Source organism: Hyperoodon ampullatus (genome assembly GCF_949752795.1).
Source record: "Hyperoodon ampullatus genome assembly, chromosome: 8".
Lineage (NCBI taxonomy): Eukaryota > Metazoa > Chordata > Mammalia > Artiodactyla > Ziphiidae > Hyperoodon > Hyperoodon ampullatus.
In genome coordinates, this window is record NC_136921.1 from 75,796,285 (window position 1) to 75,818,059 (window position 21,775).

General features: G+C 40.3%; 1 protein-coding gene across 4 annotated transcripts in view; it reads right to left on the minus strand.

The window, feature by feature from the left end:
- The window catches only part of LOC307057309 (CD302 antigen), a gene marked incomplete at both ends in the record, with an annotated part of 126,404 nt that overhangs the window by 10,822 nt on the left and 93,807 nt on the right, over positions 1-21,775 (minus strand). For 2 of the 4 annotated variants that reach the window (XM_079710472.1, XM_079710470.1), the window contains 2 exons: positions 2,248-2,358; positions 16,121-16,193. In XM_079710472.1, the coding sequence (XP_079566598.1) occupies positions 2,248-2,358; positions 16,121-16,193 (184 nt within the window). Of the gene's footprint in view, positions 1-2,247; positions 2,359-16,120; positions 16,194-21,775 lie in introns of those variants that run through there. The other 2 variants (XM_079710468.1, XM_079710471.1) reach the window with 2 other exon arrangements.

Consider the following 21,775-nt stretch of genomic DNA (forward strand, 5'->3'; position numbering starts at 1 on the left):
TTGCTTAACTGCTGAAGTTAAGTGTTAAAGCTGGATGACGAAATCTGACCTTGTGGTTCATACAAGCTAATAGGAGTACAGGAACATGTCTTTTCTTGGCTCTGAGCCTCCAATATAATTTGTTTATTGAAATCTGTGTTTATGTCCAAGTATACCTGACATAAATGTTTTCTAAAAAAGAGATAGGAAATAGTTGTGGGGGAAACACCATTTAAAAAAAATCTTGTGGACTTCCCTGGTGGCTCAGTGGTTAAGAATCCACCTGCCAATGCAGGGGACACGGGTTCAAGCCCTGGCCCGGGAAGATCCCACATGCCACGGAGCAACTAAGCCCGTGCGCCACAACTACTGAGCCTGTGCTCTAGAGCCCGCGAGCCGCAACTACTGAGCCCATGCACCACAACTACTGAAGCCTGCGCGCCTGGAGCCTGTGCTCTGCAACAAGAGAAGCCACCGCAATGAAGAGTGGCTCCTGCTTGCCGCAACTAGAGAGAGCCCGTGCTCAGCAACAGAGACCCAACACAGCCATACATACATACGTACATACATACATACATACATACATATATAAATAAAAATCTTGGAAGACCAGCAAAATTCCTATTACTCCATTTCCTTGGAGTGAAACCATATTAGCATGTTGGAAATGTCTTGTTTTCAAAGAGCCAATGTTCAACACCATTTAGCAAGTCAGGAAAATATGTATTGAGTATTACATGGCACTTCACAGGATTTAAAATGGCTATGCCTACATTTATTCCTAAAGAAAACAATATGTACTGAGTAGTATGTGGCACTTAGGATTTAAAACTCCTATGCTTACATTTATTCCTTCTATAATAAGTGAATATGATTTTAATTAAAGCAATTTGATATTCTTCCAAAATGTTAATTGGTGGGTTGTCAGAAATTGTGTTTTTTAGATAAAGGGCATTTTTATTTTTTATTTATGTATTTTTTGGCCGTGCCCTGAGGCATGCGGGATCTTAGTTCCCCAATCAGGGATGGAACCCATGCCGCCGGCATTGGGAGCGCAGAGTCTTAACCACTGGACATCCAGGGAAGTCCCAGTAAAGCACATTTTTAAATGCTGGTGTTATGAATATGCTTAAGACAAAATTTAATGAAATAAGAGATTTTTAGATCTCACACAATAATAAAAAGTACCTTTAAATAATCAAGGACTCTCATCTCACCATCATAGATATCTCAGTGGAAAAACATGCTAACTCACACCATCGTTTTAGTTTGAGCTGACAAGTATCACAATAAGAGGCTTAACAACAAGGATACACTTTGGGCCAAACAACCAAATATATAAAGAGCACCCAAGCACACCTTTTTTAAAATGACATTTTTATTTAAAAGATTTCAAAATGTGAAGTTATATTTCCCAGAGAATACTGAGCATATCATGTAGCAAATACATAGCTTTTTTTTCATTTTTATTTAACGATATGCTTCTTTACCACAGTCTCACGTCACAGTCCCATGTAATCTAACTTCTGCCCCTACTGCATGCCTGAAACAGTACTTTCAGGTCAGAATAAGAGTGATTAAGAACGCCGGTCCTAAAATGAGACAGTCCCTGGTTTGAATCCTGGCTCTGCCAATGATTTCCTGTGTGACCTTTAACAAATAACTGAACTAGTTTTATTCTCTTGATAAAAGGAGGCTAGGGCTTCCCTGGTGGCGCAGTGGTTGAGAGTCTGCCTGCCAATGCAGGGGACATGGGTTCGTGCCCCGGGCCGGGAAGATCCCACATGCCGCGGAGCGGCTGGGCCCGTGAGCCGTGGCCGCTGAGCCTGCGCGTCCGGAGCCTGTGCTCCGCAACGGGAGAGGCCACAACAGTGAGAGGCCCGCGTAACACACACACACACACACACACACACGCACAAAAGGAGGCTAATAATTTACTACCCGATAGGTTTGCTGTAATAATTAAAGCCAGTTAAAGTATATTATGTGTGTAAGAACAGTGCCTGACACAGAGTACTTACATTACATACACTCTGCTCTTGCTAAGGTTTTGTCACTCTGCTTTGGGCAGTGTGGTCCAACAACTGTCTTCCAGCTCAAGGGTATACCCCAATTCCACTGTTTGTGTCTTGTGTATTATAGAATAAAAGCTGTCCAGTTATTACAAGGACCAAGGTGAAAGTGAGATACAACAAAACTATTTTTTAAAGAAATTAGTGAACACTCTTTACTGATCTGTGAAAAAACAAAATAGAAAAAGCTCCTTACCATGGTCAGTACACTGATTTCTGACATCCTCTATGCTTTCTACTTTGATGGCTTCTTGAAGAAAAATGTAACAACTGTCTTGGAACTGAACCCAGGTGGATGAAGGACAGTCTATGTGGAGAAAGAGATGCGCTATTAAATAACTTTAATTCCATGAATTCCTAAAGATAAAGATATTAGATATTAAGTTTTCACAGAAAAAAAAATGGCAATTTCCCTTGTTAATTTAGCCATAAGGCTCTTGGTCTTTGTTAAAATAAGAAATTGACTAGTGTGATAGGAATTTCTTTTTCACCATTGTACATGTGGGAAAAGGAAAATGCGCCACTGATTCCCTTCTGGTTTGACAGAGCAAAGTTACAAGGCTCTAGGTGTTTAGTAGTTCAGACATGTAAATTATAGCATATTACATATGCTAATAACCAAGGCAATAAACTATCAAGGAAGACAACCAATCAGAATTACAAGTTTTCTTTGAAGGTTATCTTTGCAGTATATAGTAACAATTCAATTTCAAAAGTCTTAAGAGTCTTACAAGATCTTTTTGTTCAAAATATACTTTCAAGAACAGAGAAGAAAAGAAGTTGCTAGATTATGAATATTCAGACAAGTTTTCCTATTGCACAAGAAAACAAGATTGATGTTTTTATGAATGTTTTAATTTTACACTTCATCAAAGCAGATTCTTTGAACCAGTTTTATAAAACAGAACCATACTTCTTCCTCTATTGCTGTAGAGGGTCATCTCCTTCATCTCTGTCTTTTGGTGTTATTCATTATAAAGATGTGTATTTTTCAGCCTTGGCTCTGGAATTTCACTGGTTAGCATTAGAAGCAAAAGTAGGCCTGTAAAGACCTTGATTTCACTGGCCAGAATGGAGAAAGGATGTGAAGATTTTATTGAATTCCAGTGAATAAAGGAACATTAAGGCATTAACCTTCCATATTCTCTTAGGTCTGTATAGGGAAAATCACTTTTTACCTGTTTTTATTTTTGCGGGATCTCAGTTCCTCGACCAGGGATTGAACCCAGACCACAGCAGTGAAATCACCAAATCCTAACCACTAGACCTAGCGCCAGGGAACTCCCTGAATTACAATTTTAATATAAACAAGTAGAAGAATGGCTTACTACAAAGATCAGAATTGAACAATCAGCTACGTTAGTCTAAATTCAACAACCTCCATTTCACTAAGCTCCGAATATGGCAGAGCCCATTCATTGTCTCCAGTACTTGACCTCAGCTTCTTATACAGCACAGACTACAGGCCACCAAGCTACACTATCTCCCAGTCTGCCGGTGGCTTCTGGATAATGAAGTGTGAGCAGAAGTGAAATGTGCAAAAATATGCCTTTAAAAGGAAAGAGTGTGCTCCCTGGACCACATTTCCTCTTTCCCTCTGGCTAAAATGTAGCTAGCTATCTTCAATCAATCGTGTAAACAACGGAAACAGCCTAGGAATAACAGTAACAAGATAAAAGGATCCTAAGTGAAGCCAACATATCACACTCAGGTTGTAAAGAGAGAGAAAATAAACTTCCATCTTGTTAAGCCATTGTTAATTCAGGTCATTGTTATAGCAGCTGAAATAATAACCTAATTAATACAATGGGCTACTTAAAATTATCTCAATTTGTGAGTCATGAGTTTTTCTCTGGCCTCATACTGCTACATTTAGTGATTAAATCATCCAAGATGTACTAGCCTGAGGGTAGGCATCCCAAGATACAATTTATTTTGTATATAGGTTTTTTTTTTTTTTTTCCTTCCTGCTGTTTATAAATTCTTGTCTTACACGTGTGACTACCTTGGTTTGAACTCCGGTAGGAATCTAGAACTTTCCCATTATGGTGGATTAAAGTTGGATAGGGATGTTTTAACAACAAGCACTTTGCTTTGCGAAAATGCTCACAATAAACCATTAATTTTTAAAAATCTCACTATAGAAATATATCTGCAGTATGATTCCAATGTTTAAAAAACAAGGAAGTCTAAAATATCATGTATCACTTATACGTGGAATCTAAAAAAAGGGTACAAATGAACTTATCTACACAACAAATAGAGTTACAGATGTAGAAAATAAACTTATGGTTACCGGGGGGTAATGGGGAGGAGGGATAAATTGGGAGATTGGGATTGACATATACACACACACGACTATGTATAAAACAGATAACTAATAAGGACCTGCTGTATAGCACAGGGAGCTCTACTCAATGCTCTGTAATGGCCCATGTGGGAAAAGAATCAAAAAAAGAGTGGATATATGTATAACTGATTCTCTTTGCTGTACACCTGAAACTAACATAACTAACAAACTAACAACATTGTAAATCAACTATACTCCAATAAAAATACAAAAAATAATAAAGTAAAAGTAAATTAAATTTTAAAAAAGCAAAGAAGTCTAGAAAAGTTCAGGAATTGGAAAGGCATTTTGTAGGAAGAAGGCTCAGGAAGGGCCTGAAAACAAGGTGCTTGGTTGAAAGTCTGTATGTGGAGCAGACCCTTAGATCCTCTTCCTGAGAAGCAGTATTCAGCCATCTCGGTTTCTCCGTACGCCTCTGCTGCCTTCTTTGAAAGTCTGGCCCTTACTCAGAAGAAAAGACTTTTATTCCTCCGTTTCCACTTCCAGACCATCAAACATTACTCACTGCTCATCCTTTGAGATTCAGGCCATCTATCTACTCCACTTTCTCTAAGACACCACCACTGTAATGTATTTTAACTTCCGCTTGTAATTTCATCACATAGTTCTTCCTCTTCGAAATCACCATCCAATGGCCATGTAAAGTAGCAGAAGGAACACAACTTTGAAGTCAGACAGACCTGTATTTTTATCTTGGTGGTGAGACCTTGGACACTTATTTCCTGTGTTTCCTCAGGCAAAAAAAGGGATAACAACCTCATTGGATTGTCGTTGTGAACATTAAGAGGCAACAAAACTGCACAGCACGGTGCCTAGTACAAGGAAGGTGCTCAAAATATCGTAGCTTTTATTAACTCTACCATCCTCGGCACCCTTCTCTAGAGAGAGTGACCTCTCTGAAAATAGGGGCTGAGCCTTATTTTTGAATCCCCAACACCTCAGATAGCTCCTTGGACTATAATAGGGACCAAAATATTTTGCTAAATGAATGAATGAATCCTATCTCCTCTACATCCTTAAATGGCTTAATTTATCATCCCTTCAGCATCCTCAAACACTCCCTTTGCAGTGTATTCATCTTTTCCTTCTAGAAGCATGCTGTTTCTTATACCCTGGAATAGAACTGGATTGACCTTGCTGCCAATTCTAACACCGTTACTGGTACAGTTGGCCCTCGGTATCTGTGGATGTGGAACCCTCGGGTACAGAGGACCGACTGTACTACGCCACTTTATATAAGGTACTTGAGCATCCTCGGATTTTGATATCCACAGAGGGTCCTGGTACCAGTCCCCTGAAGATACCAAGAGACTATACTTTTTAAAAATTAAACTTTTTATTGAAATACAATATACAATGTGCAAATCATACATACCCATCTTGGTGAATCTGCATAGAATGAACATACCCATGTAATCATCGGTGAGATGAAGAAACAGATCATTAACCAAACCCGTTTGGTCCACTCACTTCCAAAGGTAATCACACCTAACTTCTAACACCACAGATTAGTTCTGTCAGTTTTTGAACTCTATAGTAATGAACACACACAGTATGTACTCTTTTGTGTCTGGCTTCTTTTGATAAACATTACTTTTATGAGATTTATTTATGTTGTAGCATGTAGCTGTAGGTTCTTTCTCATTGCTATATAGTATTGTATGAATTTATTCATTCTGTTGATGAATGTTTGGGTAGTTTCTACTTTGTGGCCATGACAATATATGATGCTATAAATATCCTCTGCACATGTTTTGGTGCACATATGCATGCTTTCTTGTGGGTATATTTCTAGAAGTAGATTGCTGGGCCATAGAGTGTACACGTGTCCAGCTCTGGCAAATACTGCCAAACACTTTTCCAAAGTGGTTATAATCCTTTTAAACAAGTAGGTTTAAAAAAAAAAAACACCCAGTTTGATAATCTTTGTCTTTTGAGTATTTCCATTAATATTTAACATAGTTATTGATGTATTTGAGTTTATATCTACCATCCTACTATTCATTTTCTATTTTTCCTATGTGTTTTATGTTCTTTTTTTTCCCCTTTGTTGTCTTCTTTTTGGATTATTAAACAATTTTATATTCCATTTTTCTTTTAGCTTATTAATTACACATTCTGTAATTTTATTTCTATAGTGGGTACCCTGAAAATTACAGCATGCAACCTTGATTTATTAGTAACTAAAATAAATTAGTACTTTTACCATTTCCTAGACAGCACTAGGATCTTACAGTAATTTAACTTCTCTTCCTTTGTGTTATGGTTGTATTACTATTTTGCATGGTCAATGTTCATTTAGTTTTAAACACATATTTACCTCCTCTGTTGCTTTTCATTCCTTCTTACATTTCTGTATTACTAATTGTAATAATTTTCTGTTTGCCTGAATAAACCCCTTTAATGGTAGGTCTACTACAAATTCCCTCAATTCTTGATTTTCTGTAAATGTCTTTATACTGCCTTCCTGTTTGAAGAATATTTTTGCAAATACAAAATTCTGGAATGGCAGCTTATCTTTCATTGAAGATGTATATAATTTTACTGTTTTGGCTTCCATCATGCCTATTGAGAAATCAGGTATTAGTCTGATTGTTACTCTTTGATGGCTGCTTTCAAGATTTTCTTTGTCGTCTTTGGTTTTAAGTAGTTTGACAGTGGTATGCCTAGTATTTTTTTTTAATCCTGGTAATAATGTAATGCAATTATTGAATCTGTGGGTTTATTTTCACTGTTCACTTTTGGAAAGTTCTTGGCCATCATCACTTCAAATAATGATTCTCCTCCATTTTCTTTCTCCTCCCTTTCTGGGACTCAAAATACATATATGTTAGATTTCTCACCATGTCCAATATGTTCATTTTGCTCTTTTCTATTTTTAATACTTTTGGCTCTCCATATCATAATCTTGTTCTTTCTGGTTTACTAATCTACTCTTCAGTTTTAACAAATCTGCTATTAAACCCATCTACTGAGCTCATAATGTCAGCTATTTTTCAGTTATAGAATTTCAGCTTGTTTGTATTTTTATAGATTCTGAGTCTCTGGTGAAATTCTCAATCTTATAAACATTCTCAAACTTATTACGATTATTTTATTTTTTATTTCTTTATTTTTTATTTTATTATTTATTTGGTTGCACAGGCGGGCTCCTTAGTTGCGGCACATGGGCTCCTTAGTTGTGGCTCATGGGCTCCTTAGTTGCAGCTCGCTGGCTCCTTAGTTGCAGCATGCATGTGGGATCTAGTTCCCTGACCAGGGATTGAACCCGGGCCGCCTGCATTGGGTGCGTGTAGTCTTAACCACTGCGCCACCAGGGCAGTCTCTATTACGATTATTTTAAAGTTCATTTTTGAAAACTCTAATTTCTGGGTCACCTGTTGGTCTGTTTTTATTTTCCCCGCTTTGGCCTGTTTCTTATTATGCCTGGTAGTTTTTGTTTTTGTTTTTGTTTTTTTTAATATCAAATACCAGATACTGTGCAGGAAAAATTGCACAGTATCTGGTATTTAATATTTAAAATTAAAAAAAATTGCAGAGGCTCTAGAGGATGTCATTCTCCCCTAGAAAGGATTCTGGTAGGCATCTGGAGTATTGAAGATTATCTTAATACAATCAAGGGTGGAGTCCACCTGAGGGGGATGTTACAGCCTTTGTGAGGCCCAATATCCATGGATTCCAACTGAAAGCCTGGATATTAGCTAAAGTCCCTCCCCTCTGGCAAGTAAAAACTCAAATTTTTGTCTCCTTAACACCATGAGAATGCCAAAAACTCTGCTCTGCTTTTAGCTGCTTAAAATTTGGGCAACTCTCCTAAAAGGAAAAGTAGTGCACAGAATATTGGGCTCGCATCAACGAGTTGCCTTAGCAGCTCTCTGATGCCTGCAAAAAACATTATTATGGAATTTTATTTAGATTTTCCAGTTGTTCTTAGTGGGAGTGTTAGTATCCCACTCCACTATAGCCAGAAGCAGAATTCCCTCTTTCACACTTTTAAGCAAGTTATCGATAAGTGCTACCATCATCCATCTAACAATCGTTTGCTGAGCAACTCCCACATGTCAGATACAACGGTCAGTGCTAAGGAGTAAGGATAAAAGGATTTAAGGGGAATGGGTCCTACACTTGAAGTGCTCAGTCTGATAGGAGAGTCAGACACATATAAATAACAAAGGTGTGAGAGGTTAAATGCTATAAGACTATAGATGAAAAAGTAATAACTTGTAGAGTAAGGAACTATTTCAAGAAGGAGACACTATTTGAGCTGCAATTTGCAGGACAAATGACTTTACCATGTGGAAAAGGAAAAATAAAAAGAAATCCCAGGCAGAGGGAACACCATAAAAAGCACAGTGACAGGCACCTAGTAAGGAGTCAAATATTTGTTGAATGGGTGAACTAAGCAGGTCTCTCCCTCCCCACACTCCTGCGACCAGATGTTTTACGTATTAAGACGTGATAGAGAAAAGAAAAGCAATCATTTCCAGAATGAAACTCAAATTGAAAGTCACAAGGGCACATACTCTGAATTGCAAACTTTGACTTTTTTTTCTTCTCCTATTTTCTTCTGGTTCCCTTTGTTGCTTTTTCTTTAGCCTTATGGAATTGAAAAAAAATGCAAATGGAAACAGACTCCATTACCACATTTAAGGACACCTGAAACACCTTTATAAAGTGAAACACTGGAAGTCTTGAACCACGGGTTAAGAAATGCCCTCTTGTATCATTTCTAGTCAAAACTATACATAGGATTTTGTACTGACAATAAATAACTCAAGAATATAAAAAAATAATTTTTGAAATACTGTTTAAATGGAATAAAGCATGTCTATTAAGTATACAAAAATATAATCAACACCAAGTGAAGTGAAATTTATAAATTATTTCTTTGTGTACTTGTAGCTCTTAGGCTTTATAATTACAATGAACTCTGATCTCCAAACCATCTATGAAGTATATTCTTTTTTCAGTAGCAACTCGTGGGTCAATTCTCCATGAAATGTCCAACCCTCACCTTCCCATAACCTCTGATCCCTCTGAACTTCTACAGGACTTTGCACTATACAACATGTAAGAGGCCTTTTCTGGTTATAAAGACTAAAGACTTGTTCAGGTTACCCCAAATAATAGAGATGTTTTGCAAGGATACTTGGGGTAATAAGAAATCTGAGGATACTATCCCAGCAAATAGGCCTCCTAGGGTTCTTATATACCAGATACCCACTAGGTACCCCTACGTAGCTTAGAGTAGTCAGCCTTTGATATAGGAAATTATCCTTATTTTGATTAGTTATGGCTTGGATGGTGAGCATAACATGGAACAAACCATGGCATAAGAACCGTAGGAGGCCATTCTTGGAAAAGGGGCTGTGTTATCCTTTGATGACTAACACACATTCATGTGCACTGATAAATCCTGCTCTTCTTTATGGTAGTTATCTGATACTTATCCTGTTTTCCCAATTGGACTGTTAACTGCATGACAACAGAGATCATATCTTAAACCTGACTTGTACCCCCAATAATAACTATGATAGAGTTTTGTACATAACACAGATAGCCTGCAGAGAAATGGGACAGTGCAGGGTTCTGATTAAGCACATTAAGCTATGGAGAGAAGTCTGGCTCTGACTACATGACCTCGGGTATGTTACTTAACTGTGCTCCAATTTCCCTATTTGTAAAATGGGGATGATAACAGTACCTATCTCAGGGAGTTGTTGTGAGAAAATTGTTTTAGGTGCTAGGGATCCCACAGTGAACAAAAAGGAACAAAAATCCTGCCATCCCGGAGCTTATATTCTAGTTGAGGCAGATATATGAAGGCAAGATAAATAGGTAAAATAATATGTTAGATGGTATTTTTTTTTTTTTTTCCGGTACGCGGGCCTCTCACTGCTGTGGCCTCTCCCGTGGGGGAGCACAGGCTCCGGACGCGCAGGCTCAGCGGCCATGGCTCACGGGCCCAGCCGCCCCGTGGCATGTGGGATCCTCCCGGACCGGGGCACGAACCCATATCCCCTGCATCAGCAGGCGGACCCTCAACCACTGCGCCACCAGGGAAGCCCTGGTATTTTATTTAGATAGTACACTAGCAATCTATTGCTATGTAACAAATTAGCAACTTAAAACAATAAAAACCTTTATTATCTCACACAATTTCTCTGCATCAGGAATTCAGAAGCAGCTGCTTAGCTGGGTGATTTTGGCTTGGCATCTCTCATAAAGTTTCAGTCAGGGTTGCATCTATCTGAAAAGTGAACTGGGGCTGGAGGATCAGCCACCAAGTGAGTAGGAGCTGGCTGTGGGTAGGAGGTCTCAGTTCCTCACCATGTGGACTTCTCCACATGGCTGCTCAAGGGTCCTTATGACATGGCAGGTGGCTTCCCTAAGAGCAAGTGATTCAAATGAGAACAAGGTAGAAGTGCAATGTCTTTTACAATCCAGCCTTGGGAGCCACTCTCCATTATTTCCACAGTGTCCTGTTGGTTATACAGGATACAGGTCAGCCCTATTCCGTGAAGAGTATGAATCCCAGGAGGCAAGAATCTTTGGGGCCATCTTGGAGGCTAGCAACCACAGATAAGAGATGCCAGGTCCTGACTGTAGGGTGGGGGCTGGGGTTGAAGTTGTAGAAAGGTGTCCAAGGAAGACGTCATTCTAAAGGTGACATATACAAAAAGAGGTCTGAAGGAGCTGAAGGAAAAGAGCCAAGTACTTATCTAGGTCACACAGGCCTCTGAGATGGGAATGATTGTGATGATTATGATAACTGACGAAGCCCCTTGTAGAATAATTCAATAAGCAATATGTGATAAGACAAGAAAAAGCCCCAAAACCCAAAAATAAAAACAAAAAGCTATAGGCAGAAAAGCAGAAAACAAACTTAACTTCATATCCTTACAACTTTCAACTGTTTTTTCCCTAGGCTCGTTTTCGCATTAGCAATTAACTCCAGTTAATGTAGCACTGAACACTTCTTCTCATGCTACCAGTCAGAGTGTCTGCCCCAGAAACAAGCTTTAAGCACTATTCAAGACATATATTTTTACTTTGGGAGAAGAGTGTTCCAACAGAGGCTGATACCTCTTGTGAGGGAACTTACTGAGGTTCACGCACTTCCTGAGCAGAAAGGCTAAACTAAGTCTTTTTCAATGCTAAGTACCTTTGCTATAATCCTGTTACAATGAAAAACCTGTCTCCCCAAAATACTGCCATAAGTTTTCAATTACGGGTTCTGTAATGTTTTCTAGAAAATATATTTCAAGAAACATCCTTGGGTCAAAAAAGAAAAAAAAAAAATCCTGCCCACAAGGCTCTCTCCAAAGTGCTTTTCTGTTACTCTTGCTTCTTCACAGCTGCTGAAAGATAGGTTGTTATTAATAACGCACCTAAATGACTCTTCATGGATTGTATAATTTTATAATTCTATTGATTTAATATGTACAGAAATTTAGGAGCCTGATGAAAATTTTCAAAGCTTGTACTTAACTCCAAAAGTTTCTAAGTAGATCCTCCGCTTAAAATTATCATGTGCTAAAAGACTAAAATGGCAGAGCCACAAGAATGTTTTGCATTACCAGTCAGCTCTAATGGAAATCTCTGTTCCCTTGTAATTAATTTTTTTAAAGAACCAGGCACAGCATAAGAGGAAGTGATCCTTGGGACAGACTTGTTCTGAATGTTAACAAAGGTGGCAAGATTGTACTTTTTTTTCCTTGTCAATAATAAGACCTTTGCCCCTCTCCTATTAGACATGAGTCAGTCACTTACCTTCCGCAAGGGCAGAGGAAGAGGAAGAAAGAGGCGCTGGTTATTACCTTTATTAAGTATGGAGGAGGACATGGTGTTCCAGGCCCCTGATAATCCGGAGGGCCTGGGCTGCAAGATATCCCTGAATTGTAAGGAAATTCAGCCACTCGGACACTCAGTCCCCTCTGCACGCTACCCAACCTAGCTTCCAAGATGTCCACCCCCATCTTCTCCCTTCACGTCCCTTCTCAGAAAAGCTGTCATGACTTTTATTCATAGAATGAGGGTGCCAGTGTTTCTCTGCACCTTTCTTACTGGGCAACACTGGTCCATTTGCTTACAGATGCAATCTCAAGATTTGTCCTCAAAGTCTAAAATAATCTTAAATACTTGATATGTATAATAAAAAATTGTGGACAGCAACCCTGTTGCAAAACTAATTTTCAACACGTAAGCACATTTCTAAAAGCTTCTCAACAATGAAAGAAGTCCTGAAATAATACCTAATTACTATTTCACTTTTTCATTGGAAGGCAAATAAACACTTACTAACATTTCAAAATTTACAATCTGAAATAATTTCCCCTGAAACATCACTGTGCCGTTCACAAGGGCCAGAAAAAGTCACATCAACAGATTAAGGTGACTTAATGCTTTAAATTCAATTATGAGATGAGTTCATGGGCAGAAGTAAAAATAATTTGAAGGAAACTGCAATCCCATTACCGCCCCCTACTTTTTAAATCATTCATCTAAATTTTTTTGTCCTTTCATTATAAATTAGAATAAAGTACAGAGACACTTTTCAAAACAAAACAAAACAAAAAATCCACAAGATAGTAAAGTTTCTGCTGTTATGGAGCTCCCTTGGTAAGGGGAGCGAAAAGCAAGAAGACAGTGAAGAAACGAGATTCATTCCGAGAGAATTCAGTGCTCTGAAGAAGAGAAAACACGGGGATGTGATAGAGAAGGTGGCATATGAACAGAGCTCTGAACGATATGGGGGTGGGCAGCCATGCCAAGGACTGGGGAAGGGGAGGGGAGTCTGGGCAGAAGAGCCAGGAGGTGGCTGAGTCCCTAGAGGTCATTGTGGATAAAGAGTGAATAGCAGGAAGGGCCGTAAGAGGTGGTGTCAGGGAAGGAGGCAGAGTATTGTAGGTTATGGCAAATCAAAGTGAGAAACGACTCAGTGACCACAGAATGGGGTTTCCTCTAACATGCTTGTGTTCACTTATATTCACGCTGCCCACAGGAAACCACTGACCCAAGAAACAGATACTGATCATGTACTATGTACAAAAAGTGCCGTTACAGAAGAACTTTTTAAGAGGGATGCCATGGAACCTTACTCAGGTATTTTTTGTTCATTGTGATTTTTCAAGATACTATCTAAGAACAACACAAGATCATTTACACTAATAAACTACAAAATAACAGAGAACAATAACAATAATTTCCATTTCAATATTACATTTATACTTTATGCAACACCCTAGGAGCTTTTCTGTTAAGACCTTGCCATTCAGCAAATTCCATGAGAACCTTGAAAAGCTCTTTCTTTACTTAGTCCTAAGCCAAATGTGATTCCTGATCTTGTCTGGATAGACTTGTGAAGTATGATGATAAAACACATAGTTTTTCAGCCCTGTGTTATCAACATGTATGGGAATGTGCTCAGTAACCATACACATCAACAGATATAAAGTGGCACTCGTGACATAATTTTCTAGTTGCAATAATTACCCTTCACTTCGTATGAAGAGAACAAGGGAAAACCAAGATTCACCATGCCTGGAACAGGTGCTAGACATGGAGTTCTCACTGAATGCTCACTACAGCCCTATGGGTATTATCTCCATTTTACTGAAGTGCAATGACTTGCGCAATTCGATCAAGGCCACAGAGTCTGTACCTAACTCCAAAGCTCACGCTCCTTCAAATTAATCCTTCAAACCTCCTGAGAGAAGCTGATTAATTAATAGCAATCATTTATTCGACAGGCACTTCTTCAGCTCTTGAAAAGTCTATTTAACCATACTGGACTTATAAAAGGAAAAAGAACAAAACTTTCCAAAGATAGTTTTGAGACAGGCTGGGACCTGGGACCCTTTGCTGCAGTGCTTGCACCTGGACAAGCGTCTCCTCCAGCAACAGAATGCAAAGAAACTATAAGAGACTAAAAATAACTGCACACATGCACAGTTGGGGCAAATTATGAGCAACAAGATACAAAAAGATCAAAACCCAACTGCCACTTCTGAGCTGCCAGGAGCAAAGGCAGGGTACTGCGCATGATCCCTGCACACAGCACACCAAGGGGGTGGGCAGCCCACCTAAGCAACCTCTCCAGCCACCCATGTCAGCTCCTACCCTCAACCCCACTTAGGGGATCAGCTCGTCCCCACTTAGGGAGCAAGCAAGGGCACTTGTTACTTGTTCTCGCTCCCTCACGCTGCAGCACGAGTCCCTAATAAAGCCTCGCCTGAATTCCTCATCTGGCCTCGTCAATTTCTATTAAGGCGCCCAAGAGCCCAGGGGTAACAGCCTGTCTTCCACTGCTGATCAAAACAGCTTCTCTTAAAAAGAGAGATACCACACAATCTAGAAACGGACTTTTAAAAAAATCTGACAAGAAAAGTATTTGTTTTACTGAGCCTGACATATGAAGGCGCAGCAACCCAGAGGGTGGCTTAAATGGGCGTTTAGATGTTACTGGCAAACATACGGAGGGCGTGCATAAGGACGGATTCACAGAATCTCTAGTCCAGCCTTGTTTTGGACAAAACGGATGTGCTCAGTCTCAACAGTGTGAAACTCTTGTTTCTGCTCCTCCATAGGCAGCAGATGGCATAACTGGTCATAAATGCTGGTCGACAAAAGGTGTCAGGATAGGAGCTTTGAGTTTGTAAAAAAAAAAAAAAAAAAAAAAGCAACTTCTGAGCTGCTTACTCTACTGCTGCCTCCAATACTGAGATCCTTTAATATATTCCCGTCTGTCAGCAGGCTTCTAGAAGGAATTTATAAAATGGCAGTGAAATTCACGGGGTGGGGGGAGCCAAACTCTTGCATAATCATTTTATTCAAACCCACGCAAGTACTCACTTAGTTCTTGTTTATTTTGCTCCTTAATTCCTGGAATTGTTCAATCAATAGTGATTTTGGATGGAAGTCTTTCCCCAGAGTTTCCCCCATCATTTTTGACATGTTTGCAAGAGAAACTTGTTTAAAAAAACACAAAACATTCAGGAGAATTGTCCATTTTCCTCACGATTCATTTTGGAAATGACTGACTAATCAAGAGTAATTTTTCAGATGTCACTTGCACAACAGCAGACTGGACTTAAAGATTTTTAAATCACACGACTTAAGTGGAATTCAGGCCTCGCCTGTTCTCGTCCCACTTCCATTCAGGGTTATTTGGCTGAACCGTTTTCCTGTTTCGACAACTTGAACACCAACCAATTGGTCAAACAACGCCGAGAGCAAAAGAGGGCCAGCTTCCTCCCACCCCCCGTCTCCGCCGCTCACGAGCTGAGGACATCTCCGCAGCCAACTTCCCCACTTCTCCTTTCAGCCCCAAATGGCCCTGAAACTATGTTCGTCCTGGGGCTCGAAGTCCCTCCGCTCTCCTGTCAATTAGCGCCGTTTGGGACCCCTGCTCGCGAGTGGGGTCTGCGCCGAGGACGTGGACGCGGCGGGAGACGAAGGGCGCTCTCGGGTCCCCGGCGACCCCCTCCCCGGCGGCGCTCTTTCGGAACCCACCGAACGCGGAGGAGGCGGGGGGTGACCAGACGCCAGGGCGCACGGGGGCGCGCGGGGTGGGCGTACAGAGGAGCGCGACATGCCCGTCGAGTTGCAGCCCTCGGCCGCGGAGTGGGTGGAGGGTCTCCGCCGGGCGGCGGGAAGGCGGTCGCTCCGGGCCCGGGCTCCCAGGCCGAGGAGGGGGCGCGGCAAGAGGCCAGCTTACCCGCGGCGGCGGCGGCGGCGACTGCGAGGCCCAGCAACGGCAGCAGGAGAGCGGGCGGCGCGGCGCGGGGCATGACTGTGCTGCGGGCCCGGCGCGCGCGCTGCTCGGAAGTGCGGAGCCGCCGCCCGACCCCTCCCACCCGCGGCCCCTAACCCGCCCGAGTGCCCGCCCGCGCTGCCTTCCGGCCGGCGCTCCGGCTCTCCGTGATTTTTAACACTTGTCATCTGAACTGAAATAAATTCAGCCTCTCAAAAATGTTGCCAAAGTAGTACAAGGAATTTCCGTAACCCTTCAGCCAGCTTTTCTAAATATTAACGTCGTATGTAACTCCAGTACAATGAGTCAAAGCCAGCATATTAACACGGGTGTAATACTGTGGACTAATCTACAGCCGTTATCACATTTCACCAATTATCCCTCTGATGTTCTTTTTCTGTTCTAAAATCCAAGCCAGGGTCATACACTGTTGAGATGTGACGTCTCCTCAGTCTCTTTAATGTGGGACAGTTCCTGTGTCATTGCTTATCTTTCACCATCGATCTGGATACAAGTTTAAAGAGTACTGGCCAGTCGCTATGTAGAATGTCCTTTAGTTTCAGTTTGTCTGATGTCTCTTCCTGAGGGAGATTAGAAGAACAGGATTCAGGTTACGTTTTTGTTTTGTTGTTGTTTGTTTGTTTTCTGGCAAGAGTACCACAGAAGCCATATGCCCAGCCCAGGAGGACCATGTCATTCTGTCTCATCACTGGTGATGTTAACTTTGATCCCTTGGTTAAAGTGGTGTTTGTCCTTTGGACCTAATGGTCAGAAACCTTTTCAAAGGCTCTTCTCTCAGTGGACTGTGGCCCTCAGACAGCTCTTCTCTGTCAGCAGCTCCTGGATTAAGGGTCTTTGAACTACGCTTGTACGGCCCTTGGAAGGAACCAACTCTGATGGATACCTTGATGTTGAACTTCTGGCCTCCAGAACTGTGACACAATAAATTTCTGTCGTTTAAGAAAAAAAAAGAAGGAAACCACCCATACTTGTTATTATATGTATAAACTATCCAACTGTAACTCCACTAGTGAGTGTCTCTGGAACCAGACAATCAAGGCCAGGCAGGCTGCTTGTTTAAACCCTGACATTGTCTCATGTCATTACCAAAAGAGTGTTTTAAAATCAAGTCTAAACTCTACAAACACAAACAACTCCATTTTAAAATGTACAAATGAGCTGAACAGACACTTTGACAGAGAAGATACACAGATGGCAAAAAGCATATGAAAACATACAACGTCACATGTCACTAGGGAATTGCAAATTAAAACAAGATACCACTACACACCTATTAGAATGGCTTTTAAAATCCAAAACACTGACAATACCAAATGCTGATGAAGATGGAGAGCAAAACGAACTCTCATTCATTGCTGGTGAGAATGCAAAATGGTACAGCCACTTTGGAAGACACTTTGCAGCTTCTTGCAAACTAAATATACTCTTACCATATGATTCAGTGATCATGCTCCTTGGTATTTATCCAAACAAGCTGAAACCTTACATATTCACAAAATTTTAAAAAATATTTTATTTATTTATTTTAAAATTTTAATATTTTATTTAAAAATTTAAAAAAATATTTAATTAATTAATTTATTTATGGCTGTGCCAGGTCTTAGTTGTGGCATGCGGATCTTAGTTGCAGCATGTGGGATCTTTAGTTGCAGCATGCAGACTTCTTAGCTGCGGTATGAGGACTCTTAGTTTCGACCTGCACGTGGGACCTAGTTCCCTGATCAGGGATTGAACCCAGGCCCCCTGTATTGGGTTACCCACTGGACCACCAGGGAAGTCCCTATCACAAAAATTTATATGTAGATATTTACAGTGGCTTTATTCATAATTGCCAAAACCTGGAAGCAACCCAGATATCCTTCAATAGGTGAATGGATAAATAAACTGTGGTACATCCAGACAATGAAATATTATTCAGCACTAAAAAGAAATGCACTATCAGTCCATGAAAAGACATGGAGGAACCTTAAATGCATATTGCTAAGTGAAAGAAGACAATCTGAAAGTCCATATACCCTGTAATTTTAACTTTATATTTTGGAAAAGGCAAAACTGTGGTATCAGTAAAAGATCAGTGGTTGCCAAGGGTTGGGGGAGGTGGGAAGGGAGGCATGAAGAGGTGGAGCACAGAGAACTTTTAGGGCAGTGAAGCTGTTCTGTAAGATACTATAATGGTAGACACATATCATTATACATTTGTCAAAACCCATAGAATATACAACATAAAGATGAATCCTAATGTAAACTATGGACTTTAGTTAATAATAATGTATCCATACTGGATCATCAGTTTTACCAAATGTCCCACACTAATGCAAGATGCTAATAATAGGGAAACGTGGGGAGAGATAAGGAGGTATATGGGAACTCTCTGTACTTTCTGCTCATTTTTTAACCTAAGACTGCTCAAAAATTAAAGTTTATTCTAAAAGATCAAGTCTAACCTTTTCCAATCCTTTCTAACCCTTTCCATTCCTCTAATAGTCCAGTCGGAAATGGAGTGATTGCACCAAGGAAATCTATCTGACCAAAGGGGTCTATAAGGAGAGTCACAGAATGTTAGAGGTGGTAGGGGCCATCTTCATTTACTGATAAGGAAACTGAGGTCCAAAGAAGGGACATCACTTAGCCACAGGCACACAGTGAATGCCAAAAAATGAACCAGAGCCCAGGTCTTCTGCTGGACTCTCCCACCCTCTCCAGGTTCAGTCTCTCTTGCCAAAGTATCAATGTCTTGCTCAACTTATTCATGTCCATCATTCCTCTCAGACTGTCAATAATGGGTTTATATACTAAACTCAAATCCAAAGCAAATCCTTCCAAATGTACACAATGTTTATTAAATACAAAAACATCCTGATTCTGGACACTTCTGTCCTGCTAACTACACAAGTAGAATGAACAGCTCTATGCAGTCATGTATTTGGAAAAGTCATCTCCACCCCCCACCTCGGGCACCAAAGCATATTGTATCAATGTGGATTACTCTGTGTGAAAGCTAATTGTCATATAATGGTTAGATTTACCATAGAAGTAGAACCTTAATGAATCAACATCATTTAGGCAAATAACCCATTTCAGCAGTCTTTTATTTTTAAGTCATTTGAACTAAGGGAAGACATATTTTCCCCACTGTTAACTCTGATGCATACTTCCTCATTTTTTATGCTAATATGACAAAACAGACTACTTAACCACGTCTGCATGGAATAACACACTATTTCATCAAAATCTCTCACTATGATGTTCTACTTTCCAGTTACGCCTCATACCTTTTATTTTTCCTTCTCTTTCACTCCTCTTTGACCTCATTCCAGACTCCAATCCCTTGACTTCATTTTTCCTGGCCTTCTATTTCTCCCTTCTTCATCGAGCCTGGATACCATACCCTCCCTTGTTTCTCTGTTGCATCCACCTGGCCAACTCTGACTCCTGGGGTCTCTTCCTTTTTTCCCTTTTTCAAAATTAAAAGAAAATTTTAAAACTTCCAGCTTTATTGAAATATTTTGAAATATAATTGACATATAACCTTTTGTAAATTTAAGGTGCACAGTGTGTTGATTTGATGTATATTGCAAAAGGATGACCACCATAGCGTTCCATCTTGTCACATAATTACCATTTCTTTTTTGTGGTGAGAACATTTAATATCTACTCTCAAAGCAACTTTTAACTATATTACACGGTACTGTTAACTATAATCACCATGCTGTATATTCCTCAGAACTTATTCATCTTATAACTGGAAGTTTGTACCCTTAAACCACATCCCCCCTTTTCCCCTACTCCCACCCCTGGTAACCACCATTCTACTCTCTATGAGTTTGGTTCTTTTAGATTCCACATATGAGTGATATCATACATATTTGTCATTCTTTGTCTGACTTACTTCACTTAGTATAATGCCCTCCAGATTCACCAATATTGTTGAAAATGGCAGAATTTCTTTTTCTCATGGCTAAATAATATTCGTGTGTGTGTGTGTGTGTGTGTGTGTGTGTGTGTATCACATCTTCTTTATCCATTCATCCATTGATGGATACTTAGGTTGTTACCATACCTTGGCTATTGTGAATAATGCTGCAATGAACATGGGAGTGCAGTTATCTCTTCAAGATCCTGTTTCCATTTCCTTTGGATATACACCCAGAAGTGGGATTGTTGGATCACATGGTAGTTCTATTTTTAATTTTTTGAGGATGGGGTCTCTTCTTTCTTCTTCTTAGTCTCCTTTCCCTCAGTTTTAGTGAAGTAGCTGAGGGCAGGTAGAGGAAATCTATTAATTCTCTTGATGCTTGCCTCTACTAATATACGGCTTTTAATTTCATCTGGGCCCAGTAAGCCTCTTCTGCAATCTTTTTATTTTGTCTTTCTCATTCTCCTCTCTCATTCCCCACACAGAATATTTCAATTTTTTTTATTATGCTCTTCACGCTGAAACCCCATTTGATACTTGTCTTTCTCGGCAGAAAACCTCACCTTCTACTCAGTAGGAAAATAGGGGCCATCAGGTGTAGACAAACGTCTTCAAATACTTATCTGCTCTCCCCTTCCCTTTCACACAGGTCTTTCTCTTTTGCCCTGAGAGGAATGCATGCTTCCTCCCATCCCATCCAAACCTAGTTCCTCTTTATGTGGGTTTAGAACTGCCCCTCTCATCCCATCTTCTCCAAGATTTTCTTCCATTAATGACTCCCCATCTCTCCCCGGCATCATCAACTTCTCTCTGTCCATCGTTTTTAGTTTTTGATGTGTTTTGTTTTCTTTCCTCTATGCTTCTCAACCTGTGAATCTCTTTCTGCTCTCCTTTGGGAAAAAATCTTCTTCAACTCTCCTTCTCTCTCTAGCTATGGCCCATCTCTACATACTTCTCAAGATTTCATGTTCTCTATTTCCTAATTTCCCTTTCATTTTTCAGCTCACTCCCATCTGGATTCTGGTGATCTCCTGCATTTCCATTGGTTAAAATCACCAATGTTTTCCTGATTCCTGGATTCCAGTTTTATCTGACTTTGGCTCTTTGTTGTTTAGCAATTGGAGCAATATTTACTTGACCTTACATTGTATTAAGAGGGTATTTGGCCAGGGAACCAGATGCCCTCTTACGACTTCTCAGGACTGACATCAACCCACATAAGGTCCCTGGGGAGGGTCCTGGGCTGGGCACTGCTGAGCTCCCTTGTTGTGAGATAAGTTAGGCCTAGATAACTTTAGACCAAAACAGAGGGGGAGTCCTCCTCTGTGAATTTCAGGTCCCCTAGGCCCAGGAACGGGAAAAATGGGATGGAGAGGAACGGCTGATGAGGAAGACCAGTGAAGAGCCTCGTGCAGATAATCCAGGAAGCAAAAAAGGATAGAGGTCTGAATTAAGACAGCTGGCAATGGAGATAACCAGTTCATGAGAAGTGTGGGAAAAAACTGACAGAATTGTTGGATTTGAGAGATGAGAAAGAGAGAATTTAAGGATGACTTCTGAGTTTCTAGCTTGGGAAACAAGGGGTATACTGTCTTCATATTAATTCAAGGAGAATATAAGAAGAAGAACTGTTTAGGAGAATAGAAAAAAGTCTCAAATTCTGCTTGTGATTAAGTTAGCTT